Source organism: Chiloscyllium plagiosum, chromosome 33, assembly GCF_004010195.1.
Source record: "Chiloscyllium plagiosum isolate BGI_BamShark_2017 chromosome 33, ASM401019v2, whole genome shotgun sequence".
Taxonomy (NCBI): domain Eukaryota; kingdom Metazoa; phylum Chordata; class Chondrichthyes; order Orectolobiformes; family Hemiscylliidae; genus Chiloscyllium; species Chiloscyllium plagiosum.
This window is the reverse complement of record NC_057742.1, coordinates 37,109,605-37,132,293: the sequence shown is the minus strand read 5'-3', so window position 1 is coordinate 37,132,293 and position 22,689 is coordinate 37,109,605. Positions and strand designations below refer to the sequence as shown.

General features: G+C 42.2%; 1 protein-coding gene across 1 annotated transcript in view; it reads right to left on the bottom strand.

Annotated features, from left to right (window-relative positions):
• LOC122539641 (C-type mannose receptor 2-like) overlaps positions 1 to 22,689 on the bottom strand; it is a 267,205-nt gene that overhangs the window by 61,461 nt on the left and 183,055 nt on the right. The window contains exons 11-15 of the mRNA XM_043674640.1: positions 21,661 to 21,803; positions 14,558 to 14,654; positions 13,644 to 13,782; positions 5,968 to 6,000; positions 3,863 to 4,029 (exon numbers count right to left, since the gene is read on the bottom strand). Of these exons, the coding sequence (XP_043530575.1) occupies positions 3,863 to 4,029; positions 5,968 to 6,000; positions 13,644 to 13,782; positions 14,558 to 14,654; positions 21,661 to 21,803 (579 nt within the window). The remainder of the gene's footprint in view (positions 1 to 3,862; positions 4,030 to 5,967; positions 6,001 to 13,643; positions 13,783 to 14,557; positions 14,655 to 21,660; positions 21,804 to 22,689) is intronic.

Sequence of the window (22,689 nt, the reverse complement as noted above, 5' to 3'; positions counted from 1 at the left end):
GGAAGGATGTGGAAGCTTTGGAGAGGGTGCAGAGAAGATTTACCAGGATGTTGCCTGGAATGAAGAATAGGTCGTTCGAGGATAGGTTGAGCATGCTAGGCCTTTTCTCATTGGAACGGCGAAGGATGAGGGGTGACTTGATAGAGGTTTATAAGATGATCAGAGGAATAGATAGAGTAGACAGTCAGAAACTTTTTCCCCGGGTACAACAGAGTGTTACAAGGGGACATAAATTTAAGGTGAAGGGTGGAAGGTATAGGGGAGATGTCAGGGGTAGGTTCTTTACCCAGAGAGTGGTGGGGGCATGGAATGCGCTGCCTGTGGGAGTGGCAGAGTCAGAATCTTTGGCAATCTATAAGCGGCAATTGGATAGGTACATGGATGGGTGCTTAAGCTAGGACAAATGTTCGTCACAACATCATGGGCCGAAGGGCCTGTTCTGTGCTGTATTGTTCTATGTTCTATGTTCTAACTGCACTCAAAGTATAACCTTTCAACAAGATGTGGAAGGATAGTTGGCATTTGTTAGGCTTACTATGGTCCCAAAGAGAGTGAAATTGAAAAGTACAATTTGCTTCGGATCTGTCCTCATAGCGGATGACACAAGAAACAATAATGTGGAACCAAGGGTCGAAGTGAGAATGAGGAACTTGAAGACAGGAGAATTGGGAAAGAAACAGCAATGGGGAAATTAATGGAAGCAAATAGCCAAAAATTCCCCGAATCTGACGACCTATATCCTATGGGTTTAAAACAGGCAGCAGTTCTTTTGACTTTATCTTCCTGACAACTTCGTAAGAATTGGAAAGTATAAAAAGATGATCCTAATATTTAAGAAAGGAGGAAGACAGAAAATGGGGAACTATAGATCAGTTAGCTTGTACCAGTAATTAGAAAATGCTGGTATCTATAATTAGGGATGTGCTAAATGGCCATCTAGAAAATCACAATCTGATTAGGCAGGCAACATGACAGATTTATGAAAGGGAACTCAATTAATTTGTCAAAGACGATTATCATTGAGGGTGTAACTGATGGAATGGATAAAAGGAAACCAGTGGATGTGGATGTGTGCACTAAAGCTGTGTATAATAAAGTAGCTAATTTCAAGTCATTAGAGCTGGAGATGATGATGCTTTGTAGAGTTTGAAGCTCTTCCACTTTTCCCAGTGACTTGTAGTTTTTTATTATTTATTCATGGAATGTGTGCATCACTGGCTGGCCAGCATTGATGTTCTTGAGACGGTGGTGGCGAGGTGACTTCTTGAATTACTGCAGTCACTGTGCTGCAAGTAGACTCTTAATGCCCTTAGGGAGGGAATTGCAGGATTTTGACCCAGTGATATATTTCTATGTCAGGATGGTGACTGATTGGAGGGGAACTTGTTAAATGGTGGTGTTCCCAGGCATCTTCTGCCCTTGTCCTACAAGATGGAAGTGGCCATAGATTTGGAGGGTGCTGTCCAAAGATCTTCGGTTTATTGTGGATGACAATTAAGTATGTTGCTTTGTCCGGAATGGTTGTGCCAAGCTTTCTGAGTGTTGTTTGAGCTGCATCCATCCATCCAGGCAAATGGGGATAATTCCATCACACAGCAGACTTGAGTCTTGTAGATGGTGGACAGAGTTTGAGTAGTCAGGATGTGAGTTACTTGCCACAGTATTCCTGGTCTCTGACCAGCTCTTGTAGCCACTGTATTTATATGGCCATCCCAGTTGAGTTTCTGGTCAATGGTAACCCCCAGGGTGCTGACAGTGCAGGATTCAGTGATGGTAATGCCATTGAATATCAAGGGATGCTGGTTAGATTGTCTTTTATTGGAGATGGTCATTGTCTGGCATTTTGTGTGACATTGTCCAGATCTAATTACATTTGAACATGTATCATAGACTACCATAGAAATTCCTATGGTGTGGAAACAGGTCATTAGGCCCAATGGGCCCAGATCGACCTTCCAAAGAATATCCCACCCAGATCCATTCTCCTGCCCTACATTTCCCATGTACTGCTTCAGTATCTGAGGAGTTGCAAATGGTGCTGAACATTGTGCAATCATCAGCGAACATCCCCACTTCTGACCTTACAAAGTCATTAATGAAGCAGCTGAAGATGCTTGAGCCAAGGACACTACCCTGAGGAACTCCTACAGAGATGACCTGGAACTGAGATGACTGACTTCCAACACCCACAATCATCTTCCTATGACTCCAACCAGCACAGTGTTTGCCCCTGATTCCTAATTATTCCAGTTTGGCAAAGGATGCCATAATCAAATTAAGCCATTAATTCAGCTTATTTGTCTATGTTACAATTCTATACTGGAATAAAGAAAACACTTGAGAAAATTGTGTTTTGGATCTACCAACTGACACCGAGAAAAGAAAGTTACAGTGTTTGGACAAAATAAAGGTTTTACTTTCGATGGTTGTAGTTATAGGCAAGGGGACAGACAAGCATTTCTGTTCCTTGTTGTGTGATACCTCCTTGGTGCCAGGGTAAAGGATATCACAGAGAAAGTGCAGAATATTCCATGAGGAGAAGGAAGTGAGCCAAATTTGAGTCACATTGGTACCAATGGTCTGGAAAGAGCAGGTACTAAGGTCAGACTTACAGAGCTAAGGAAGAAGGTAAAGTTTAAGACCTCAAGATTAGCAATCTCTGGATAACTCCTGGTGTCATGCGCTTGCAAGAGTAGAAATAGTAAGATTGGGAGAGGTAATATACGGCTTAAAGCTTGGTGTAGGAGGAGGGGGTTTGAAATTTGTGGAGCACTGATATCAGTCCTGGGACAGAAGGCACCTATTCAAAAGAAGTTGGTTGTCCCTCAACAGGACTGGACCAAGGCCCTTCAAGGAGGTTCAGTTGGAGGAAGGAATAAATTGATAGGGGGATAGGCAGCAGCATATTGGATGAAAAGAAGTGAACATAGTTCATAAAGTGAGGTTGTGGACATGACTAAAGAAAGAGGTAGTACCATATCAGATAGGAGCAAAGTAAGAAGGATAATGAAAAATGAAGAGTCAGATTTACAACATATGTAAATACACAGATAACGGTGAATAAAGTTGGTGAGCTAAAAGCACAATAGAATATGATGTAGTGGCAAAAACAGAAATATGTTCAAGGACAAAATGTTCAGAAAAGATGGAGGAAGAAAGGAAGTGGGGTGACAGTCCATATTAGGGATGACATTACAGTCTTAGAGAGTGCCACCAATCTCTATGATCTTTATTGCATTTCAAGACCGAGATAGGGGAACAAATCTGCAGGTGAATCAGAAAGATGCACAAATACTATCGAGTGGTGATAATAGGGGACTTCAATTACCCAAATATTAATTGGGAAAGTGTAACATTAAAGGGTAAGGAAGGGGAGGAATTTCTGAAGTGCTCATGAGAATTTCCTAGATCAGAATATTTTCAATTTATTTAGAAAGGAGGTATTTCGATATCTAGTGATGAGAAATGAGGCGAGTTACGTGAACTAAGTGTTTGTGGGGCAACATTTCAGTAAGAGTGATCATTGTTTTATAAGATTTAGATTAGTATTGAAAAACCACAAGGAACAACACAATATAGAACTTCTAAATTGAAAGAGAGTGAATTACAATGGTTGGCTCCTTTCTTCTCTGTCTGTTAACCTATGCCAGTGAAATGGAATAATAATCTTCATATTGGATTTATGTCTGAGCTGCAATCGTGTACCCTTCCTCAAAGTGAATCTGAATAAACTGTTTTCCAGATTCCCCTTCCTAATTTAACTAGAGCAGATGTTGGTGCACATCTGTGCAAAACCACTAGAGCTCACTCCGGAGAGCTGAGGAGTTCAGTATCATTTCTTAGTGCATTTTTTCAGTCCTACCTTCTGCAGGGTCTGTCCTAGGAAGGTCAGCTCCTCCTGGCTGTGAATGGAGGCCAGTTCCGCTTTGAACCAGGTACAGATCCGCTGGGCTTGAGGCCAGGTGGAGAGATGCTTAAAGAACTTGTACTCTGCATCCTGGAACTGGAACCACTGGTTGCTTGCAGCATCTGGCAAGAGAAGGCTTTGACTCATTTTGCATCAGCAATGTAAACCAAAAAAATGTTACTCTGAACGAATACAAAGATGAAATTGAAAACAGAAAGTGCTGGAAATACTCAACAAATCAGGCAATATGTAAGGAGGGTGAAGCAGAGTTAACATCTCAGGTCATCAGAGAAGTTCAGTTTAGATCTGGTAACATCACAACCGACAAGCTCCCCTCTAAGTCATATGCCACCCTGACTTGGAACTTTATTCCCATTCCTTCACTGTTGCTGTTTCAAAACACTTTGATTAATTTTTGAGATTACAATAAGTTATCCTTTTTTGATTCATTTTCTCACATCTGTACGTTACTTGGACAAGATTAAGAAATGTAAAGAGGGATAAAGGTTATTTTACTTTGATTATAAAGTCTGACTGGTACTCTATAAAGGAGGAGAATTGAGGATCAGGAATGAAGAGTGATGCCCATTCCTGATGAAGGGCTTATGCCCGAAACATCAATTCTCCTGCTCCTTAGATACTGCCTGACCTTTTCCAGCACCACACTCTTGACTCAGATACTCTATAAAGTTGGCATTAATGTAGGAACAAATTAGGGCATTAATAGTGGAATTTTTAAAGCAGATTTCTGAATGGTCTGCTTCCTAAGAACATTTCAAGACTTTAAACTGTCACTATATGGTTCATTGTTTCAGTACATAGTATACACTGTGTGAATGGAGGGAACATGGATGAGACCTTTCAAATACACCTTTCAAAAGGTTCCCAAAGCACAACTATGGTTCATGGCTCCTTCATGAACCAAGAGTCCTCGAGAAGCGAGCCAGACTCTATGGTATGAGATGCCTAACACTCGAGGCGAGGAGTGCATGATGTGAGCTTACAAGCTGCATCATTATCCCGCATCTGTAATGGGAATCTCAGTTATCATTTTTAATGGCCTCTGGAAAAAACTGAACTCTGAAAATCTGACCATGTCTTTCAGTCCTGTCTACTTCATTCCAGAACCATCAACTCTCTTCCTCCATTCATACTCTGCCTCCCCACCCCAACCCATTCAGTGTCTGAGATGGACCCACATCATTTACAACCTTCACAGCCAATTTGACTCTGAGCTGAACTTACAACCACATATTCTCTTCATCATCAAACCACCTACGTCCGCCTCCACAAAGCAGCCAGGTCACTGCCCCAACCAACTAGATTTATTGCTAAAATTCTCTTCGGTCTTTATTACAGTGCCTTGACACTTGACAATTCCAATGTTCTCCTATGATAGCTGGTTTCCCACCTTACCCGATCTTTAAATTTGAGCTCAGCCAAATATGTATCCTAAGCTCCATCTGGCCATCCTCTAGGGCTCCCTGATCTGGCACTGGAAGCATTTTAAAATACTCATCAAATTTGTCAAATCCCTCCATGGCCTCACTCCTCCCAAACCTCCCCAAGCCCAGAATCCTCCAAGAACTCTGTGCTCCACCAAGCTTAGCCTCCTCCTGCCCACATCCATACCTCAGCCAGGATGCACATCCCAATTTAATGTAATACACTGGAGACACATACATATTTTATGGTTGACTGGTTCAAATTTTGAAGCAATTTTGCAGCTACAAGTTAGAACTAAAAAGCCAGGAACACGAATCTCAATGAAGTTGAAACGCTGAAGTCAGAAATCAATAATGACAGATGACAATTGCACACCAAACAGGAGAATGCAACAAATGAAGCTAAAACACATAAATGGAATGCATCAATACATTTTGAAACAATTTTTGACTATCCTCAAACTGATTACGTCTCCCTGTGAATAAGACTGGTAAAATAACAAAAGTTTAGGTGAAGCTAGATAAGCAGGAAAAGAGCAGACCTGCATGGCCGACCATGTTCCTATTACAATAGCTCTGTTTTGCTATTCCACACCATTATAAAATGCAACATACCTTCAGTGCCCTCTGGTTCCTTCACAACAGCTCCTGTGGGACAAAGGAAGAATTGATTAGAACAGTGTAAATTCCCAAGACATGTCACTCCTTGGTTAGCCTATGGTTTATACCTATCAGCAGGAGTTTCCAAAGGCACTGTGTGCGCTAGTGGTCACAGCCACTGCATTGATGTGTGCTACAATAAAAAGCGCAAGTACTGTGTGTGCAAGGAGCTACATGTCAGATTTAGCACACATGTTGCACATGGATCTCTGGAACAGCAACAGACAAAAGAAAATAGAATTAGTTTGGAATTTGAGCTGGAAGAACTAGAGTAAGGTGGTTTGACTGGACCTTCAGGGACTAGGTCACTGGGACACCAGGTTCTACCTGAGAGACAGGTATTAACATCAAAGGATGGAGTAATGAAGGAAGTCTAACAATCATTGCCTTTACAGAAAGGTGGACACATGGGTTGGAATGCTTTATCTCCCTTTCCATCTTCATTTGATCCCTACTGCTTCCTCACCTGTAATGGGGCTTTGCATGTAAATTAGTCAATTAGAAAACATAGGTGATTTGGTGGTGATGGAAAAATACAGCCGTGATTGGATGATTGGAGAAGGGGAAGCACAAAAACTGCTCAGTTGTGTAGATTAGATTCTCTACAGTATGGAAGCAGGTAATTTGGCCTCAACAAGTCCACACCGGCTCTCCAAAGAGTAACCCACCCCCCTACCCTATATTTACCGCTGACTAATCCACCTAACACTATGGGCAATTTAGCATGGCCAAATCACCTGACCTGCACATCTTTGGATTGTGGGAGGAAACTGGAGCACTCCCAGGAAACCCACACAGACAAAGGGAGAATGTGCAAAGTCCACACAGACAGTTGCCTGAGGCAGGAATTGAATCCAGGCCCCTGGCGCTGTGAGGCAGCAGTGCTAACCACTGAGCCACCGTACCACTGAGCACTTCTGGATATAAAATAATTGAAGGCAGCCTGGAAAAAATGTCATTTCACTGTGACAGGAGGTGAGCAAATCTGCCAACTTAATAGCTAGAATTAGCTTCAAGATAATGACTACGTCATCACCTGACATGGAAGAAGCTGCTGACGCCATCTTTGAAGGCCACGAGAATGTCCTTTGTTGTAGCAATCATCCCAGCACCCATTCTCCAAACTCAGACCTGCAAGATTACAGCAACCCCCCTCCACCATCCACAGAGGAATTCTACTGGAGATGTGGGCATAGCAGAAGCAGTATCCTGGGTGGCTGCATAGTTCAGTCACACCTTCCTGCATGTTGCTCTGGTGTGGGGGAGAAAGGCTAAGAGACATTCACACCTAGCCATGCAAGACTGGTTGTTATCACGGAGTAGACCAGCAGCCATAGCGCTTTCCAGAGAACTTGTTTGGAGTGCTACAACTATGTTAACAACCTCTGCCGCTGTGCAGGATGGGTGTCACTTGTCCCTTAGGATGCCAGCCAATTCATTAATGTGGTGGGATGTGAAAGACCACCACTTCAGTAGAAATGAGTGGAGGTAACTACATTTCCTTGGAAAGGAATGACACAAGCTCTGTCAAGGGAGGCAGTCCTGACACTATTGACCCATGCAAGGTGGCTGCATCATGGCCAATGCCACATGCATACTATAAGGCAGACATGTGGAAATAGGCACAGTGTATAGTGATAAAACATTGTGCTTGCTCCAGTGTAGCTCACCATTACTGTTTTTCCATCTTTCCACAGCAGTAGCATGTTTGCAATGTCAGAGGGCCCAGACTCGTGACACCTCGTCTCAATGGCACGGCTAACTGATTACTATGGCAAAGTGCCACGAAGATCCACAGCTGAGATGAAGGAGCCAGAAGTGAAGATGTTCAAGGGTAAAGTGACTTTAATGACTACTGGCAAGGTCCTTGGCACAAGATCACAGATATCACTTACCACACGCCTGGTAAGTCCACAGCACTGGCTATTGGTCATCTCTAGGTAGCTCCACCTTCGTAAGTGGATCCTGTGTTGAGAGTTTGGCCTCTGCTGCCTCCTGCCCTCTTTCTATCCAATGCCATTCTCCTCTCCCATCTCCTTGCCACCTGTGCAGTTGCCTCAATCCCAGCAGCTCAGTCCTCCTTTGTCCCGCTGACCCTCTCAAGGGGCTAAGGGTACTCCAACTCAATACCTGGGAAACCATTCCACCTCTTCAATAGTTTCCAACTTTGATGAGCTCTTAACAAGCTTTTAAAGTATTAATTAGCCTTGATCAGGTGATGAGTGTTCACCCATCCTGCCTTCCTTCACCCTGGTTAACATTGCCGCTGCCCTGTAGCTGACACTTTGTCTGGCACTGGTATTTTCAGCACTTGCCTGCTTTCAGTGTGGTCTTTAGATAACCCTGAATGATCAGTCCCAAACATTTTATTTCCAACTTGCTGGCAATTTGAGTGCAGAGTAAAGGTTAGATGCTGAATAATCCATTATGTGCTGACAATGATGATATCGTCAATGGTATCATCATTGTCAGGTTTTCTCCACCTCCACCATTACCAGTGAACTGACACCAAAGGACGAAAATGGCTCAGACTGTTACATCACACTTCAGAGGACATCTAGATTCTGATGTTGAAAGACACATACTTTGCTGTAGAGATCTTGAACAAGAACTATATTGTTTGTAAAACCTTTCTTCAGCAGATGATCATGAGTTCTGAGTGTGAACAGGCTGTGAATTCTCCTTATTCCTTTCTGACACTATTTTATGAGAAATTAAGACTCTTAATAAATGGGTATTTTATTCATTGTAAAGAAGTTAAGAAATAAGCTGACATAGAATTAATATTTTCTCTCTACAAAACCATAAACAATTCTAAAACCATCATTCTAAGTTAGTAGGAAACCAGCGGGTGGAGTGTATTATGTATGCAAGTGCTTAGAGCCAGATGATGTTCCTGGCATAATATAAATGACCTTGAGCTGGGAAGTGGGCAAAAAAGGTGATCACCCTGACTTTTGGGTAGCTATTCTACTCATAGGGTAGTAGGGGTCACATTGGTATGGACAAAAGAAACTATTAGCCCCTAGGAATGAAGCATATGAGTAAGTGCTCAGTGATAGGATGCAGTCCTCATCGAGGGGCAGTCCTTATCTGGCAGCTGCCTTTTTCAGGTGTATCAGGAATAATGGAGAAAGACCTAGGAAAGACTTTTCTAATACTTTGACTGGAGAGCAGGATGCTGTCTCCATTAGCTACAACAGTTTTAAGACTTCTTTCCAGCTCCGGTGACCTAGAGGTTGCCAAACCTAAACTGCTCTTCTGCTGTGTAGATCTTTTCTCTCAATGGCACTGGCTTATGTTCCTTCTCTGCTGGCCTCTTAGTAAACACCAGTAATTATTTCATCAGGTCTTTTAAATTAAGTCACATCATTTTTTAGAAAGACTGTTCTGACCCACTACTTGAGAAAAAGTCTCTGGCCCTTGAAAAAAAATAACCTTGATAGAACTCAAAACAAAAAACCCGTTTATCTCTACGTTAGAACCCAAGTCCCCAAATACTAATTTATTATGAACATTCATCACATGTCAACTGTAGCTTTCAAGATTGAGGTTAGGTCAGGTAAGAGTATTGTGGGACATGGAACAAAGGGGGGTAAATGCACTTGAGGTACAGATCAACTGGAATGGTGGTCCATGCTTGAGGGTGGGATTCAGTGGCCTCTTACTTGGTGCTACTTTTTCACTGATAGAAATGATTCGATCAATACGTTATTCTTGACGCCAATAAACAACCCGTTTTGAGTAGTTTGATGGCCATTTTATATAAATACCCTTTAACTGAGATTCTATGTTTTAATGTCAGAGTATGACAAATGAATATTTACCAGTCATTTTACATGCACTTTTTTGACATGGATTTGACCAAACAAACTTTACTTCAAATAATAACATACAACAGACCTGCCAATTGACTGTCATCAAGCATGATTTCATTAAGTCTAATAAAGTATGCTGTGTAATTATTCATGCACTCTTCCTACTTGTCACTTTGGAGACTTCAACTTTTGCTGGTTGTAAGAGATCCATTAGGTTTAATGTGAGACGAAGAAAGAGCATGAACTGAAACAATACTTTCCGATGGCGATTACACTTCAAAACATATTTGACTTCATTGGCTGTAATGTGCTTTTTGATGTCGTGAAAAGCGCCAAATAAATCAAAGTCTTTTTTTCACAATTCCCAAAAATGACTTGCAGCAAATGAATTACTCTTGGAGTGCAGTTGTTCCATCGCTGTGCTATCACAACTAAATGCAAAGCCAACCAAAATAACAATCAGATCAAGGGTTTTTGGAATATTGGCCAGGAATTGTGGCAAACACTCTGCTCTTCTTCCACTACACCATGAAATTGCTATGTAACTTCAACCAACAGATAAGCTGATGAAGAGTCACCAGACTCAAAATGTTAACTCTGCTTTCTTCCCACAGATGCTACCAAACCTGCTAAGCTTCTCCAGCAATTTCTGCTTTTGTTTCAGATAGGCTGAGATTCTATACCTGCCAACATTGTCTTACTCTGCACTGCAATATCAGCCTAGCAGCTAAAGAGAGTGGAGCTTAAATAATCTACCAACTCAAAGAGGAGAAGTGACATTTGATGAATTGTATTTATTTAAACTGCACTTTAATGGCAACTATCCATAATTCACACTTTGAATCCAGGACATAACCTTCTCTAATACATAGTTGATAGAACTCTTTAATGTGTTTCATATTTTCCCTGAGGATTTGTAAAACTCACTGATCTAAGTCAAATCATTTGCCCTCTTACAGTTGTCTTTGAAAACATTGAGCTTAATGCTGTGCAGCTGGTAATATCCTGTGTAAAGCCCAGAATTCAAATTCTCTATCAATTTCTTTATATTTTTAAGGACAGAATGCCATTTTCAATGGATAGAATTTGCAAATTCGCATCTGGCCCATTAGTACAAGCTCACTAATCACTAGATTATGATTGAGATTCCACGATGTTCCTTTATTTAGCACAAATCACCTTCTGACATAGCCAACAGAGGTGTTGACAGTCTGCTCATCTTGACATTATGTATGCTCCAGACTCAACTGCACTTCCTCTAACTCAAATCCATTCTTTACATGCTATCTGGCTGCAACACATTGACTAGCACTGTGGCTCTTCTAACAGGTAGAGAGACTCCATATGCTTTCAGTCAGCTCACTGAAAAATGTGTCTAACTTTCAATGCCACTTATATCCAGCAGGTGCCCCCCTAATGCATATTACTGTAACATTTCAAAATATTTCAAGACAACAGGAATGATCCATCATTCATTTCTTTACAGGGGTGAGATTAGTAATAAATGACATCTTGCAACCAGTCCTGGGAATTTCTTTGCATGTTAAAATAACGTGTGCAATTTACATGGGGGTTGAGTTGTCCAGAAGTAATATTAAAATCTGATCATATCCATAAGAACAAAGCAATAATCACTTAAGACAAAGAGTTGTGAGAATGTGGAATACATTCCCTCACAAGGTCACAGAAGCACAATCTAAAATAATGTTTCAGATGGAGTGATATATTTACTATTTAGGAAATGGAGGCATTTGGGAAACTTGCAGAAAAGAGATAAACACCTTCACAATTATGAAACGTTAAAGTAAGATGCACAGTGTCAGATTATTTTCATTGGACAGTGAGAGGGCAGTGAGAGAGAGCGAGAGAGAGAGCAGATTCAGGTAAATGACAAAAAGCAGTCAGGGACATTCCACGAGTAAAAGTGACAAAAAAAAGCTCTTCACAGAATTATCTGGAACACGTTTATTCTGAATCCATAAATGATTTCCAAAGAGACGGATACTTCAAATATTTATCGTAAGGTCTGGGAAATGAGTGGATTATACTGGGCGGGATCCCCTTTTATTCACTCATGGGATGTGAATGAAGTAGCTGAAGTTGATTTGGCTTAGGACACTACCCTGAGGAACTCCAGCAGAGATGTCCTGAAGCTGAGATGTTTGACCTCCAACAATCACAACCATCTTCCAGATATGACTTCAACCAGTGGAGAGTCTGCCCCCGATACCCACTGATTCCAGTTTTGCTAGGGCTCCTTGATGCCACACGCGGTCGAATACAGCCTTGATGTCAAGGGCTGTAACTCTCACCTCACCTCTGGAAATCAGATCTTTCATCCATATTTGAATCAAAGCTGTAATGAGCTCAGGAGCTGAGTGGTCCTGGTGGAACCCAAACTGGGCATCACTGAGCAGGTGCTGCTTGATGGCAATGCTGATGATACCCTCCATCACTTTACTGATGATTGAGAATAGACTGACGGGCGATAACTGACCAAGTTGGATTTGTCCTTTTTGTACAGGACATACCTGAGAAATTTTCCACATTGTTGGGTAGATACCAGTATTTTAACTATACTGTAACAGCTTGGCTAGGGGAGCAGCAAGTTCTGGAGCACAAGTCTTCAGAACTATTGCCGGATAGTTGTCAGAACCCATAGCCTTTGCAGTATGCAGTGTCTCCATGATGTCACATGGAGTGAATTGAATTGGCTGAAGACTGGAGGAAACTGAGGTGAATCACCCACTTGGCATTTCTGGCTGAATGTTGCTGTAAATGCTTTAGATTTATCCTTGGCGCTGATGTGTTGGGATGTTTGTGGAGTCTCCTTCTCCAATAGTTGTTAATTGTCCACCACCATTCTCGACTAGATACGGCAGGACTGAGGATCTTAGATCTGATCCGTTGGTTGTGGGATTGCTTAGCCTTATCAATTGCTTGCTATTAATGTTGTTTGGTATGCAAATAGTCCTGTTTGGTAGCTTCACCAAGTTGATATCTCATTTTTAGGTATGTCTGGTGGTGCTCCTGACGTGCCCTCCTGCACTCTGCATTGAACTAGGGTTGATCCCCAGGGTTCATAGTAATGGTTGAGTGGGGTATATGCTGGGCCATAAGATTACAGATTGTGCTGAAGTACAATTCTACTGCTGTTGATGGCCCACAGCACTTCATGGATACCCAGTTAAGTTGTTTGATCAGTTCGAAGTCTGTCCCATATAACACGGTGATAGTGCCACACAACACAATGGAGGTTATTCTCAATGTGACAGTGGGACTTGGTCCCCACAAGAATTATGCGGTGGCCACTCTTACTGATACTGTCATATTATTGGGTATGGGCAGTAAGTGCGAGATGGAAATAGACTGGAGGATATTATTAAGGTGCATGGGGAGTGAGTCAGAGATTGAGATTAGACAAGTGAATATGAAAGGATATGATAAAAAAATCATTGATCATTCAATAATTCTACACTGTACATCTGTCTAATACGATGGTTCCCACAATTTCATTCTCAAGCACATTAGTACCAGGTTTGCCTGTGGAAGAACCTGTGCCAGCTAAACTAACGGCCTCTGCAAATGTCCTGAAGCTTGCTTGCCTGGAACTCAAAGGGAAGAAAGGGAGATTTATTCATGAATATTATGCTAGGGGACTCAATAACTCAATACCCGGTGTGGTGCACAGCAATACTGACTTACATGCAGGTTATGAACCTTGCTGAAGCTTGGTATCACTTGCAGAGCTTCATTTCCCTGAAAGTATTCTTTTGGATTGTTCTTTCAGCCATCCTTCACTGCCATTCCTACCTTTGCGGATCTTACAGATCCAGTCCAGTTGATTCTCACAGCGTACTGCTCGCCATAGTGAGGAGGCAATGTCAATGACTCCACAGCGTCGGACGCTATCATCTTCATAGACATCTCGTCCAAAGTTGTTGTAGGAATACTGCGCAAGAATGCAATAGGTTTAGGTTACTTACACTGTCCATAATTTTCTATGTGCCAATTACTTCTATCCAATTTGTTGCTCCAGTTCTAAGGAAGGGTCACTGGTCCCAACTCTGGTTAACTCTAATTTCTCTTCACAAATGATGTCAGATCTGCTAAGCTTTTCCAGCAATTTCCATTTTTGTTATTGTTTCTAATGCTGTCTTTGATGCTGTTCCTTCATCTACCTTCCCATGCACTGCACCTTATACAAAGTGCAGCTGCATTGTCTCATCCTTGCAAAGTTGGTTTAGCATTACATTTTAACTAATATATTCTCAAATTCCTCCATGTTCTCACTCTGCCCTACCTCTGCAATCTCCTGCACCTTCTGTTCTTGCACTTAATTGCTTACAGTTCCTGCTTTTCATTCCAGCCACCCATTATGACAGTTTTCAGCTTTTTGCGTGTAATCGGGAAAATACAGTTCTGAAGAAGGGTCACTGGACTCGAAACATTAATTCAGCTTTTTCTCAACAGTTGCTGCTGAGGTTCTTCAGCAACATCTGTTCTTGTTGCAAATACATATGCTGTCTAACATGGAACAAACTGACACACCAAAGATGTTTAATTGTGTGTATGATATCTCAGGGGAAGGGGAGCTTTGTACACAAGTGGAGTGTTATAGTGGGGAATGCAAACTTATTCTGTCACACTGCAATGTACAAACCTGTCCCTATTCTTCCCACTCAAGCAAGTCAGCCTGTGACTTGGTTATTCAGACAGATACTCACCCCAGTTCCATCACTCCATGCCCAGCTTTGTTCTGTCCCTGGGTTTCGTCGGTTCAATCCAAGCCAGAACCAATGATAATCGTGATCCTCTGACTCTCTACGAAGTAGAAATAGACAATGACTCATTTTCATCATACTTCATAAATTTCTAGTAAACATTTTATTAAAAATAATTCAATTTTTCATTGTTGGATTATTCTGTTTACAGAGACAGGACAGAGTCGCCTGCAGTAGGGGCGCCACAGTGGTCAGTAGTTAGCACTGCTGCCTCACAGTGCCAGAGTTTGCACATTCTCCCCGTGTCTGCGTGGGTTTCCTCCGGGTACTCCAGTTTCCTCCCACAGTCCAAAAATGTACAGGTTAGGTGAATTGACCATACTAAATTGCCTGTAGTGTTAGGTGAAGGGGTAAATGGAGGGGAATGGGTCTGGGTGGGTTACTCTTCAGAAGTTCGGTGTGGACTTGTTGGGCCGAAGGGCCTGTTTCCACACTAAGTAATCTAACCTTCCAAAATCAAAGCCAGCTCTGCTCTGCTTTGCTGTGACTGTTTCAAATAAAGTCAATCAAAAATGAGTGTCAGCATACATGTTAATTACCGTACGGGAGAGAATCCGCTAATCTGTTTCATCCACTAATCCTTCAGTAGTCACTTGGTTTGGAGTGTGTCCATGGGCCCAATGGTTAGCATTACTGCCTCACAGTGCCAGAGGCCCAGGTTCGATTCCAGCCTTGTAACTGTGTGGAGTTTGCTCATTTTTCGGGTGTTCTGGTTTCCTCCCACAGTCCAAAGATGTGCAGTTTAGGTGGACTGGCAATGCTAAATTACCTATAGTGTTCAGGGATATGTAGGTTAGGTGAGAAATGCAGGGTTATAAGATTAGGGTAGGGCCGCTGTCTGGGTGGGATGTTCTTCAGAGGGTCAGTGGTGATTCGGTGGGCTGAATGGCCTACTTCCACACTGTAGGGATTCTATAATTCTGTTGGGTTCAGAATCATTGGCTCTTTGACACAATGAATTAATAGCTGACTGTGCATCACCTCCATATTTATTTCCATTACAGTAAACTCCAATAAAATCAGGAGGGAGATAAACAGGCTGAAATTCTTACATTGATATGTCTTACATTGTGAAAGGCACTGTTTAAATGTAAAGTTATCCAAAATGCTCAACAACTAAGAAATACATTTTCAAGTTTATTCATTGTTGGAATGTAGGAATTTCATGCAGTTATTCCTGAGTGTAAATTATCTGCTGTTGCTAACTCTTGTCTGGGTAGCTATGCTTGAGATAGATCTCCTCATTAGCTTCCATGAGCTACATGGAAGCTAATGAGGAGATCTAATTACTTAGGTCTGCCAAGTGAGTTATCCTTCAGGGTAGGCTGCAAGACACAGCCCTCTGTTCCATTCCCAGTAGAAAGGTCTAACATCTATCATTGGGAAATTGCTGGTATCAATTATTAATGAGATAGGAGCAGGACATTTAGAAAATCATAATACAAGCAAGCATTCAACATGGTTTTGTGAAAGGGTAATTGTGTTCGAGTTCTGAAAGGATGTATCAAGCAGGATGGATAAAGGGGAACCAATAGATGAAGCATATTTGAATTCTCAAAAGACATTTGATAAGGCTAGAAGGTTAGAGCACAAGATAAGAGCTCATAGTGCTGAGGTGATACATTAACATGGATCGAGGACTAGCTAACTGGACACAATTTGAAATAAATTGTGGTAGCCCATTAAAACAGCCGCTAATGAACTTGAAAGACCCTATACAGACAACAAGCAAAACTAATGTTATTTACAAAATACCGTGCAAGGACAGTAACAAACACTACATTGGACAAACAGGCAGAAAACTAGCCACCAGGATACATGAACATCAACTAGCCACAAAACGACATGATCCTCTGTCACTTGTATCCTTACATCCAGAGAAGGAAGGACACCACTTTGACTGGGTCAACACATCCATTCTAGGACAAGCCAAACAGAGACATGCACGAGAATTCCTAGAAATATGGCATTCCAACTGGAACTCTATCAACAAACACATCGAGTTAGACCCCATCTACCACCCCCTGAGAAAAAGAACAGGAAATGACATCACCACAAGAAATGATGTCACCACAGAAAATGACATCACCAACCCAAAGAAACCCCCAAACATATAAATAGAAAGCAGGAATTATCAACAGTGCTTCGCCTGGAGGCCCATTGAAAATGTTACCTAGTAGATTAGATTCCCTACAGTGCAGAAACAGGCCCTTTGGCCCAACAAGTCCACACCGACCCTCTGAAGAGTAACCCACCCAGACCCATTTCCCTCTGACTAATGAACCTAACACTATGCACCTAACTTAGCATGGCCAATCCAGCTAACCTGCACATCTTTGGACTGTGGGAGGAAGCTGGAGCACCCGGAGGAAACCCGTGCAGACACAGGGAGAATGTGCAAACTCCACACAGACAGTCGCCCGAGGCTGGAATCGAACCCAGGCACCTGGTGCTGTGAGGCTGCAGTGCTAACCACTGAGCCACCGTGCTGCCCTAGTAGGGTGACGAAATGTCTGGAAATGAACCTTCCAGCTCAGTGAGCAAACCTACATCCATAAATTTTCAGTTTGGTAATCTATTAGTGGAATGCCAAAGTATCAGTGTTGGGTCTTGACTATTTACAATCTATAATGACAACTTAAATGTAAAGGACTGACTGGCTATATTGTGAAATTTGCCGATGACACGAAGTTGGTAGGAGAATAAGTTGAGGCAAAGATAAAGAGCATCTTCAAAGCGAAAATGATAGAATAAGCGAGTGGACCAAAAAAAAAGTAAATGGAAATTTGGGAAAATGTGAGGTTGTTCATTTTAGCAGAACGATGGGTCGACTGAACATTATTTGCATGAAAATAGAATGCGAAATGTTGTACACAGGGATCTGGGGGTTCCTGTGTATGAATCAGAAAAGGTTAGCATATAGGTTAGCACTGCTGTCTCACAGCAGTAGGGATCCTGGTTCGATTGCAGCTTTGAGTGACTGCCTGTGTGAAGTTTGCAAATTCTCCCTGTCTCTGCATGGGTTTCCTCCAGGTGTTCCACTTTCCTCCCACAATCAGATGATGTGCAAGTTAGTTGGATTGGCCATTATGAAAGAAATTGCCCCATAGTGTCCAGTGATGTGGGCTAGCCATAGTAGAAAACTTCATACAGGGTTATGGGGATGGGGTAGGAGGGAGGAATGCCCTTCAAAGGGTCAGTACAGACTCAATGAGCTGAATGGCCTCTTTCTGCTCTATAGGAATTGTATGATTCAATGATTCTAGGTACACTAAATAACTATGGAACTACTGGAGAGGTAAGTAGAAAGCCTTGGGACAGATGTAGAAGGCACTGATTCAGACCATAGCTAGAGTATTTAGTACAGTTTTGGTCTCCTTATTAAAGGAAGGTCAAACTTACATTGGAAAGCTCTTCAGAGAAGGTTTATTAAACTGGTTCCTGGGATGAAGAGGTTTGTCACTTGAAGAGTTTCTGAGCACTGTGGGCCATTGCTTCTCGGGGTTTAGAAGAATGAAAAATGATTTTGTTGAAACAAGATACTAAATAGATCTGTCGTAGTAGTTGCTGTATATTTCCCTTGTGGTGTAATCTAGAACTATGGAGATAAATAAATTTGGAGATATGGAGATATTCTCTGAGGGGTGTCAGTCTTTGGAATTCTCTTTCCCATAGAGCAATGGAAGGTGGGAATCTGAATATGGCATAATGTCAAAGATATCCGACTCCTGCTCCCTTTTTACTTATAATCTTATTGGGATTATGGGGATCAGAGAGAGAGAGAGAGAGAGAGGTGTGTAGGCAGGGATTGTAGGTTTTGACATAACTTGTGAAAAGTACTGAGAATTGAGAGTAAACAGGACGGAATGTTGGAAACAGAAGAAATCTTCCAGATCTTTTTGTTGAAGGTGAGGCATGCTGTGATTCGAGTCTGTAAGGCAGTGGGCTGTTTAAGTATGTACATGATGAGCTTAAGAGTTGTAGAGTCCTATAGCACGAAGACAACCCTCATGATCTTATACACTTCTATACGATACATCCTCAGTGTCCTATGCTCTAAAGAAAGAGGTCCTAGCTTGTCCAACCTATCCCTATAACTCAGACCCTTGAGTCCAGGCAACATCCTTGTAAATTTCTTCTGCATACTTTCCAGTTTTAATAACATCCTTCCCATAGCTATGGTGACCAAAACTGAACACAATACTCCAAGTGCGGCCTCACCAATGTCCTGTACAACTTCAATATAACTTCCCAACTTCTATACCCTGACTGATGAAGGCCAGTGTGCCAAATGTCTTCTTCACTGCCCTGTCTACCCCTCACTCCACTTTCAGAGAACCATGCACCTGAACTCCAAGGCCCCACTGTTCCACTACACTCCCGAGGGCCCTACCATTCACCATGAAGCTCCTACCTTGATTTGACTTTCCAAATGCAAGACTCTCTATATTAAACTCCATTTGCCATTTCTCAGCCCACTTCCCCAGCTGATTGAGGTCCTCCTGCAATTTCTGATAACCTTTCTCACTGTTCATGATACTGCATATTTTAGTGTCATCTGCAAACTTACTAATCATGCCTTGTACATTCTTCTCCAAACCATTACTACAGAAAACAAACAGTAATGGGCCCAGCACCGACTCCTGAGGCACACCACTAGTCACAGGCCTCAAGTTCGACAAGCATCCTTCCACTATTGCCATCTGCTTCCTACCATCAAGCCAGTTTGTATCCAGTTTGCCAGCTCCACCTGGATTCCATGCGATCTAACCTACCACATCAGCCTACCATGTGGAGCCTTATCAAAGGCCTTACTGAAATCCGTACAGACTACATCTACTGTCCTGCCCTCATCAACCTTCCTAGTCACTTCATCAAAGAACTCTAACAAATTTGTGAGGCATGATCTCCTACGCACAAAGCCATGCTGACTACTCCTGATCCAAATACATGTATATCTTATCTCATAATCTTGTCTAGTAATTTACTGACCACAGATGTTAGACTTACTGGTCTATAATTCTCTAGGTTATCTTTGGGCCCTTCTTGAATATGGAAACGACATTTGCTACCCTCCATTCTTCAGGGACCTCACCCTTGGCTAATGATAATGCAAAAATATCAGCCACGGGCCTTGCAATTTCTTCCCTTGCAGTGTTCTTGGATATATCTGATCAGGACCAGGAGATTTATTCACCTTCGTATGTTCTAATACATCCAACACCTCCTCTACTGTATTACGGACTATCCCCAAGATATCACCACTAACTTCCCTGAATTCCTAACCCTTCATGTCTTTCTCCACAGTAAACAAGGAGGAGAAATATTATTGAGGACCTCGCCCAAGTCCTGCGGTTCCACACATACATGTCCACTTTGGTCCTTGAAGGGTCCTATTCTCTCTCCAGTTATTCTTTTTCCTTCCTTTAATATAATTAAAGGACCTTTTTGGATTCACCCTAATCTTCTCAGCCAAGGCTGTCTCATGCCCCCTTTTCACCCTGCTGATTTCCTTCGTCAGTAAACTCCTGTATCCCTATATACCTTCAGGGATTCCCTTAATCCAACTGCCAATTCCTGTATCCCCAATGTACCTTCAGGGATTCCCTTAATCCAACTGCCAATTCCTGTATCCCCAATATACCTTCAGGGATTCCCTTAATCCAACTGCCAACTCCTGTATCCCTAATATACCTTCAGGGTTCCCTTAATCCAGATGCCAATTCCTGTCTCCCCTATATACCATCAGAGATTCCCTTAATCCAACTGGTCAAAGCCTCAACATCCCTTGTCATCTAGGGTTCCTTGTTCCTTGCTCTTCACTCTCACAGGAACATACAAACCTTGAACTCTAGCTATCTCATTTTTAAAGGCCTCCCACTTACCAGAGGTTCCTTTGCCGACGAACAAACTACACCAATCAACCCCTGCAAGCTCCTGTGTAATTCCATCAAAATTCACGTTGCCCCAATTTAGAACTTGAACCTGAAGACCAGGTTTTCCTTCTCCATACCTATTTTAAAATTAATAGAACAATGGTCACTGGTCCCAAATTGCTCCCCCACTGTCACCTGTCCTGCCCTATTTCCCAAGAGGAGGTCGAGTTTTGCCCCTTCTCAAGTAGGACCCTCTATATACTGCTTGAGGAAACTTTCCTGAAGGCACTTAACAAATTTCACCCCATCTCAGCCTTTAACGCTAAGGCAGTCCTAGTCTATGTCAGGAAAGTTAAAATCCCCTACTATCACAATCCAATTGCTCCTGCAAGTCTCTCCAGTCTCCCTGCATATTTGTTCCTCTAATTTCTGTTGACTATTTGGGGGCCTGTAGTACAACCCCAATAAAGATTTAGATTAGATTAGATTAGATTACTTAGATTACTTACAGTGTGGAAACAGGCCCTTCGGCCCAACAAGTCCACACCGACCCACCGAAGCGCAACCCACCCATTCCCCTACATTTACCCCTTTTACCTAACACTACGGGCAATTTAGCATGGCCAATTCACCTGACCTGCACATCTTTGGACTGTGGGAGGAAACCGGAGCACCCGGAGGAAACCCATGCAGACACTGGGAGAATGTGCAAACTCCACACAGTCAGTCGCCTGAGTCGGGAATTGAACCCGGGTCTCTGGTGCTGTGAGGCAGCAGTGCTAACCACTGTGCCACCGTGCTGTCCCAAAGTCACCATCCCCTTCTTATTTCTTAGCTTAGTGGTCAAAAACCTAAAGGCTATTTCCAAGAACTAGATCCAATATTCCCTCACAATTTTTTTATTTTGGCGCATGGATCTCTGAAACCTGTGCATTGCACTAGCTCCTGAAACTGAAAGTCAATACATCAGCATGCACCAATCATTGTGCACGCCAATCAGTGAGTGCAGAACCTCAGGGGAATTTCTGAGTAGCTGACGGGCCGTGCAGCTCAGAGAGAACATTGACCAGATTCCATCTCCTCAGGCTTTGAAAAAGATAGAATCCAGGAACCAGTAGCTGCCCCACCCATCCCACTGACCATCTTTCGAATCAGTGCTCACTGACTCACCCAAAGATTTCATTAACCAGTTTCTCTGTAAACTTCTCCTCTTCAAAGTTGCTGATGCTGAGCAAGTGAGCACCTTGCTCATAGCAGAACATGTGTGCCTGAACCCAGTTCTTCTTAGCATAGATGGTGTTGAAGTGAAACACCTAGTCAGGAAAAGGAGAAGAAACAAGACAAAGTGTGAACACACCTGAATATAACCCAGATATTAAACATTCACAACTTCTGGACATCAGAAATCACATACCCTTTCTCCTAGCAAATACACTGTATTTATATCACAGTGTTATCTCAGAATACACTGTATTTATATTATCAAAACAGACTAATGGCCCAACTGGTTATGTTCCATACTAGTCTTCTTTGTGATTCCAGCTAATATTATTCCTAGACTAGTCAGATCCCAAAGTGAGACTGCCTTAATATATTGAGAGTTTTCTTTCTGTTTATTGTGGAGGTTAGTCACTAAACATATTTCAAAAGGTTGTCAATATACTTTCATCAACAGAACATAAAAGTTTATTGTAGACAAAATAACAGCGTGAACCATATTACACTATACAGGAACTATTTGAAATGGGCCATCATTAGGGTTAATGAGATGGGTTTGAGACAATAGAGTGAAAAATGTCATGGAGACAAACCTCCATGAAATTTGATGAAATTGACATTATAGGTACCATTATTCAAGAAGGGAGGAAGAAAACCAGGAAACTACAGGCCAGTCAGTCTAACCTCAGTCGAGGAAACGAGTGGAATCAATTCTGAGGGACAGAATTAATTTGCATTTGGAGAGGCTCGGGGAGGTGATGGCCTAGTGGTATTATCAGTAGACAATTAATCCAGAGATTCAGCTTAAATCTGGGGATCTGGCTTTGAATCCTACCATGGTAGATGGTGGAAGCTGAATTTTAAAAAACACTGTAAATGAGAGATTAATAATGTTCGTGAATCTAATGTCGATTGTCAGAAAAACTTAGCTGTTTCACTAATGTCCTTTAGGGAAGGAAACTGCCATCCTTACCTAGTCTG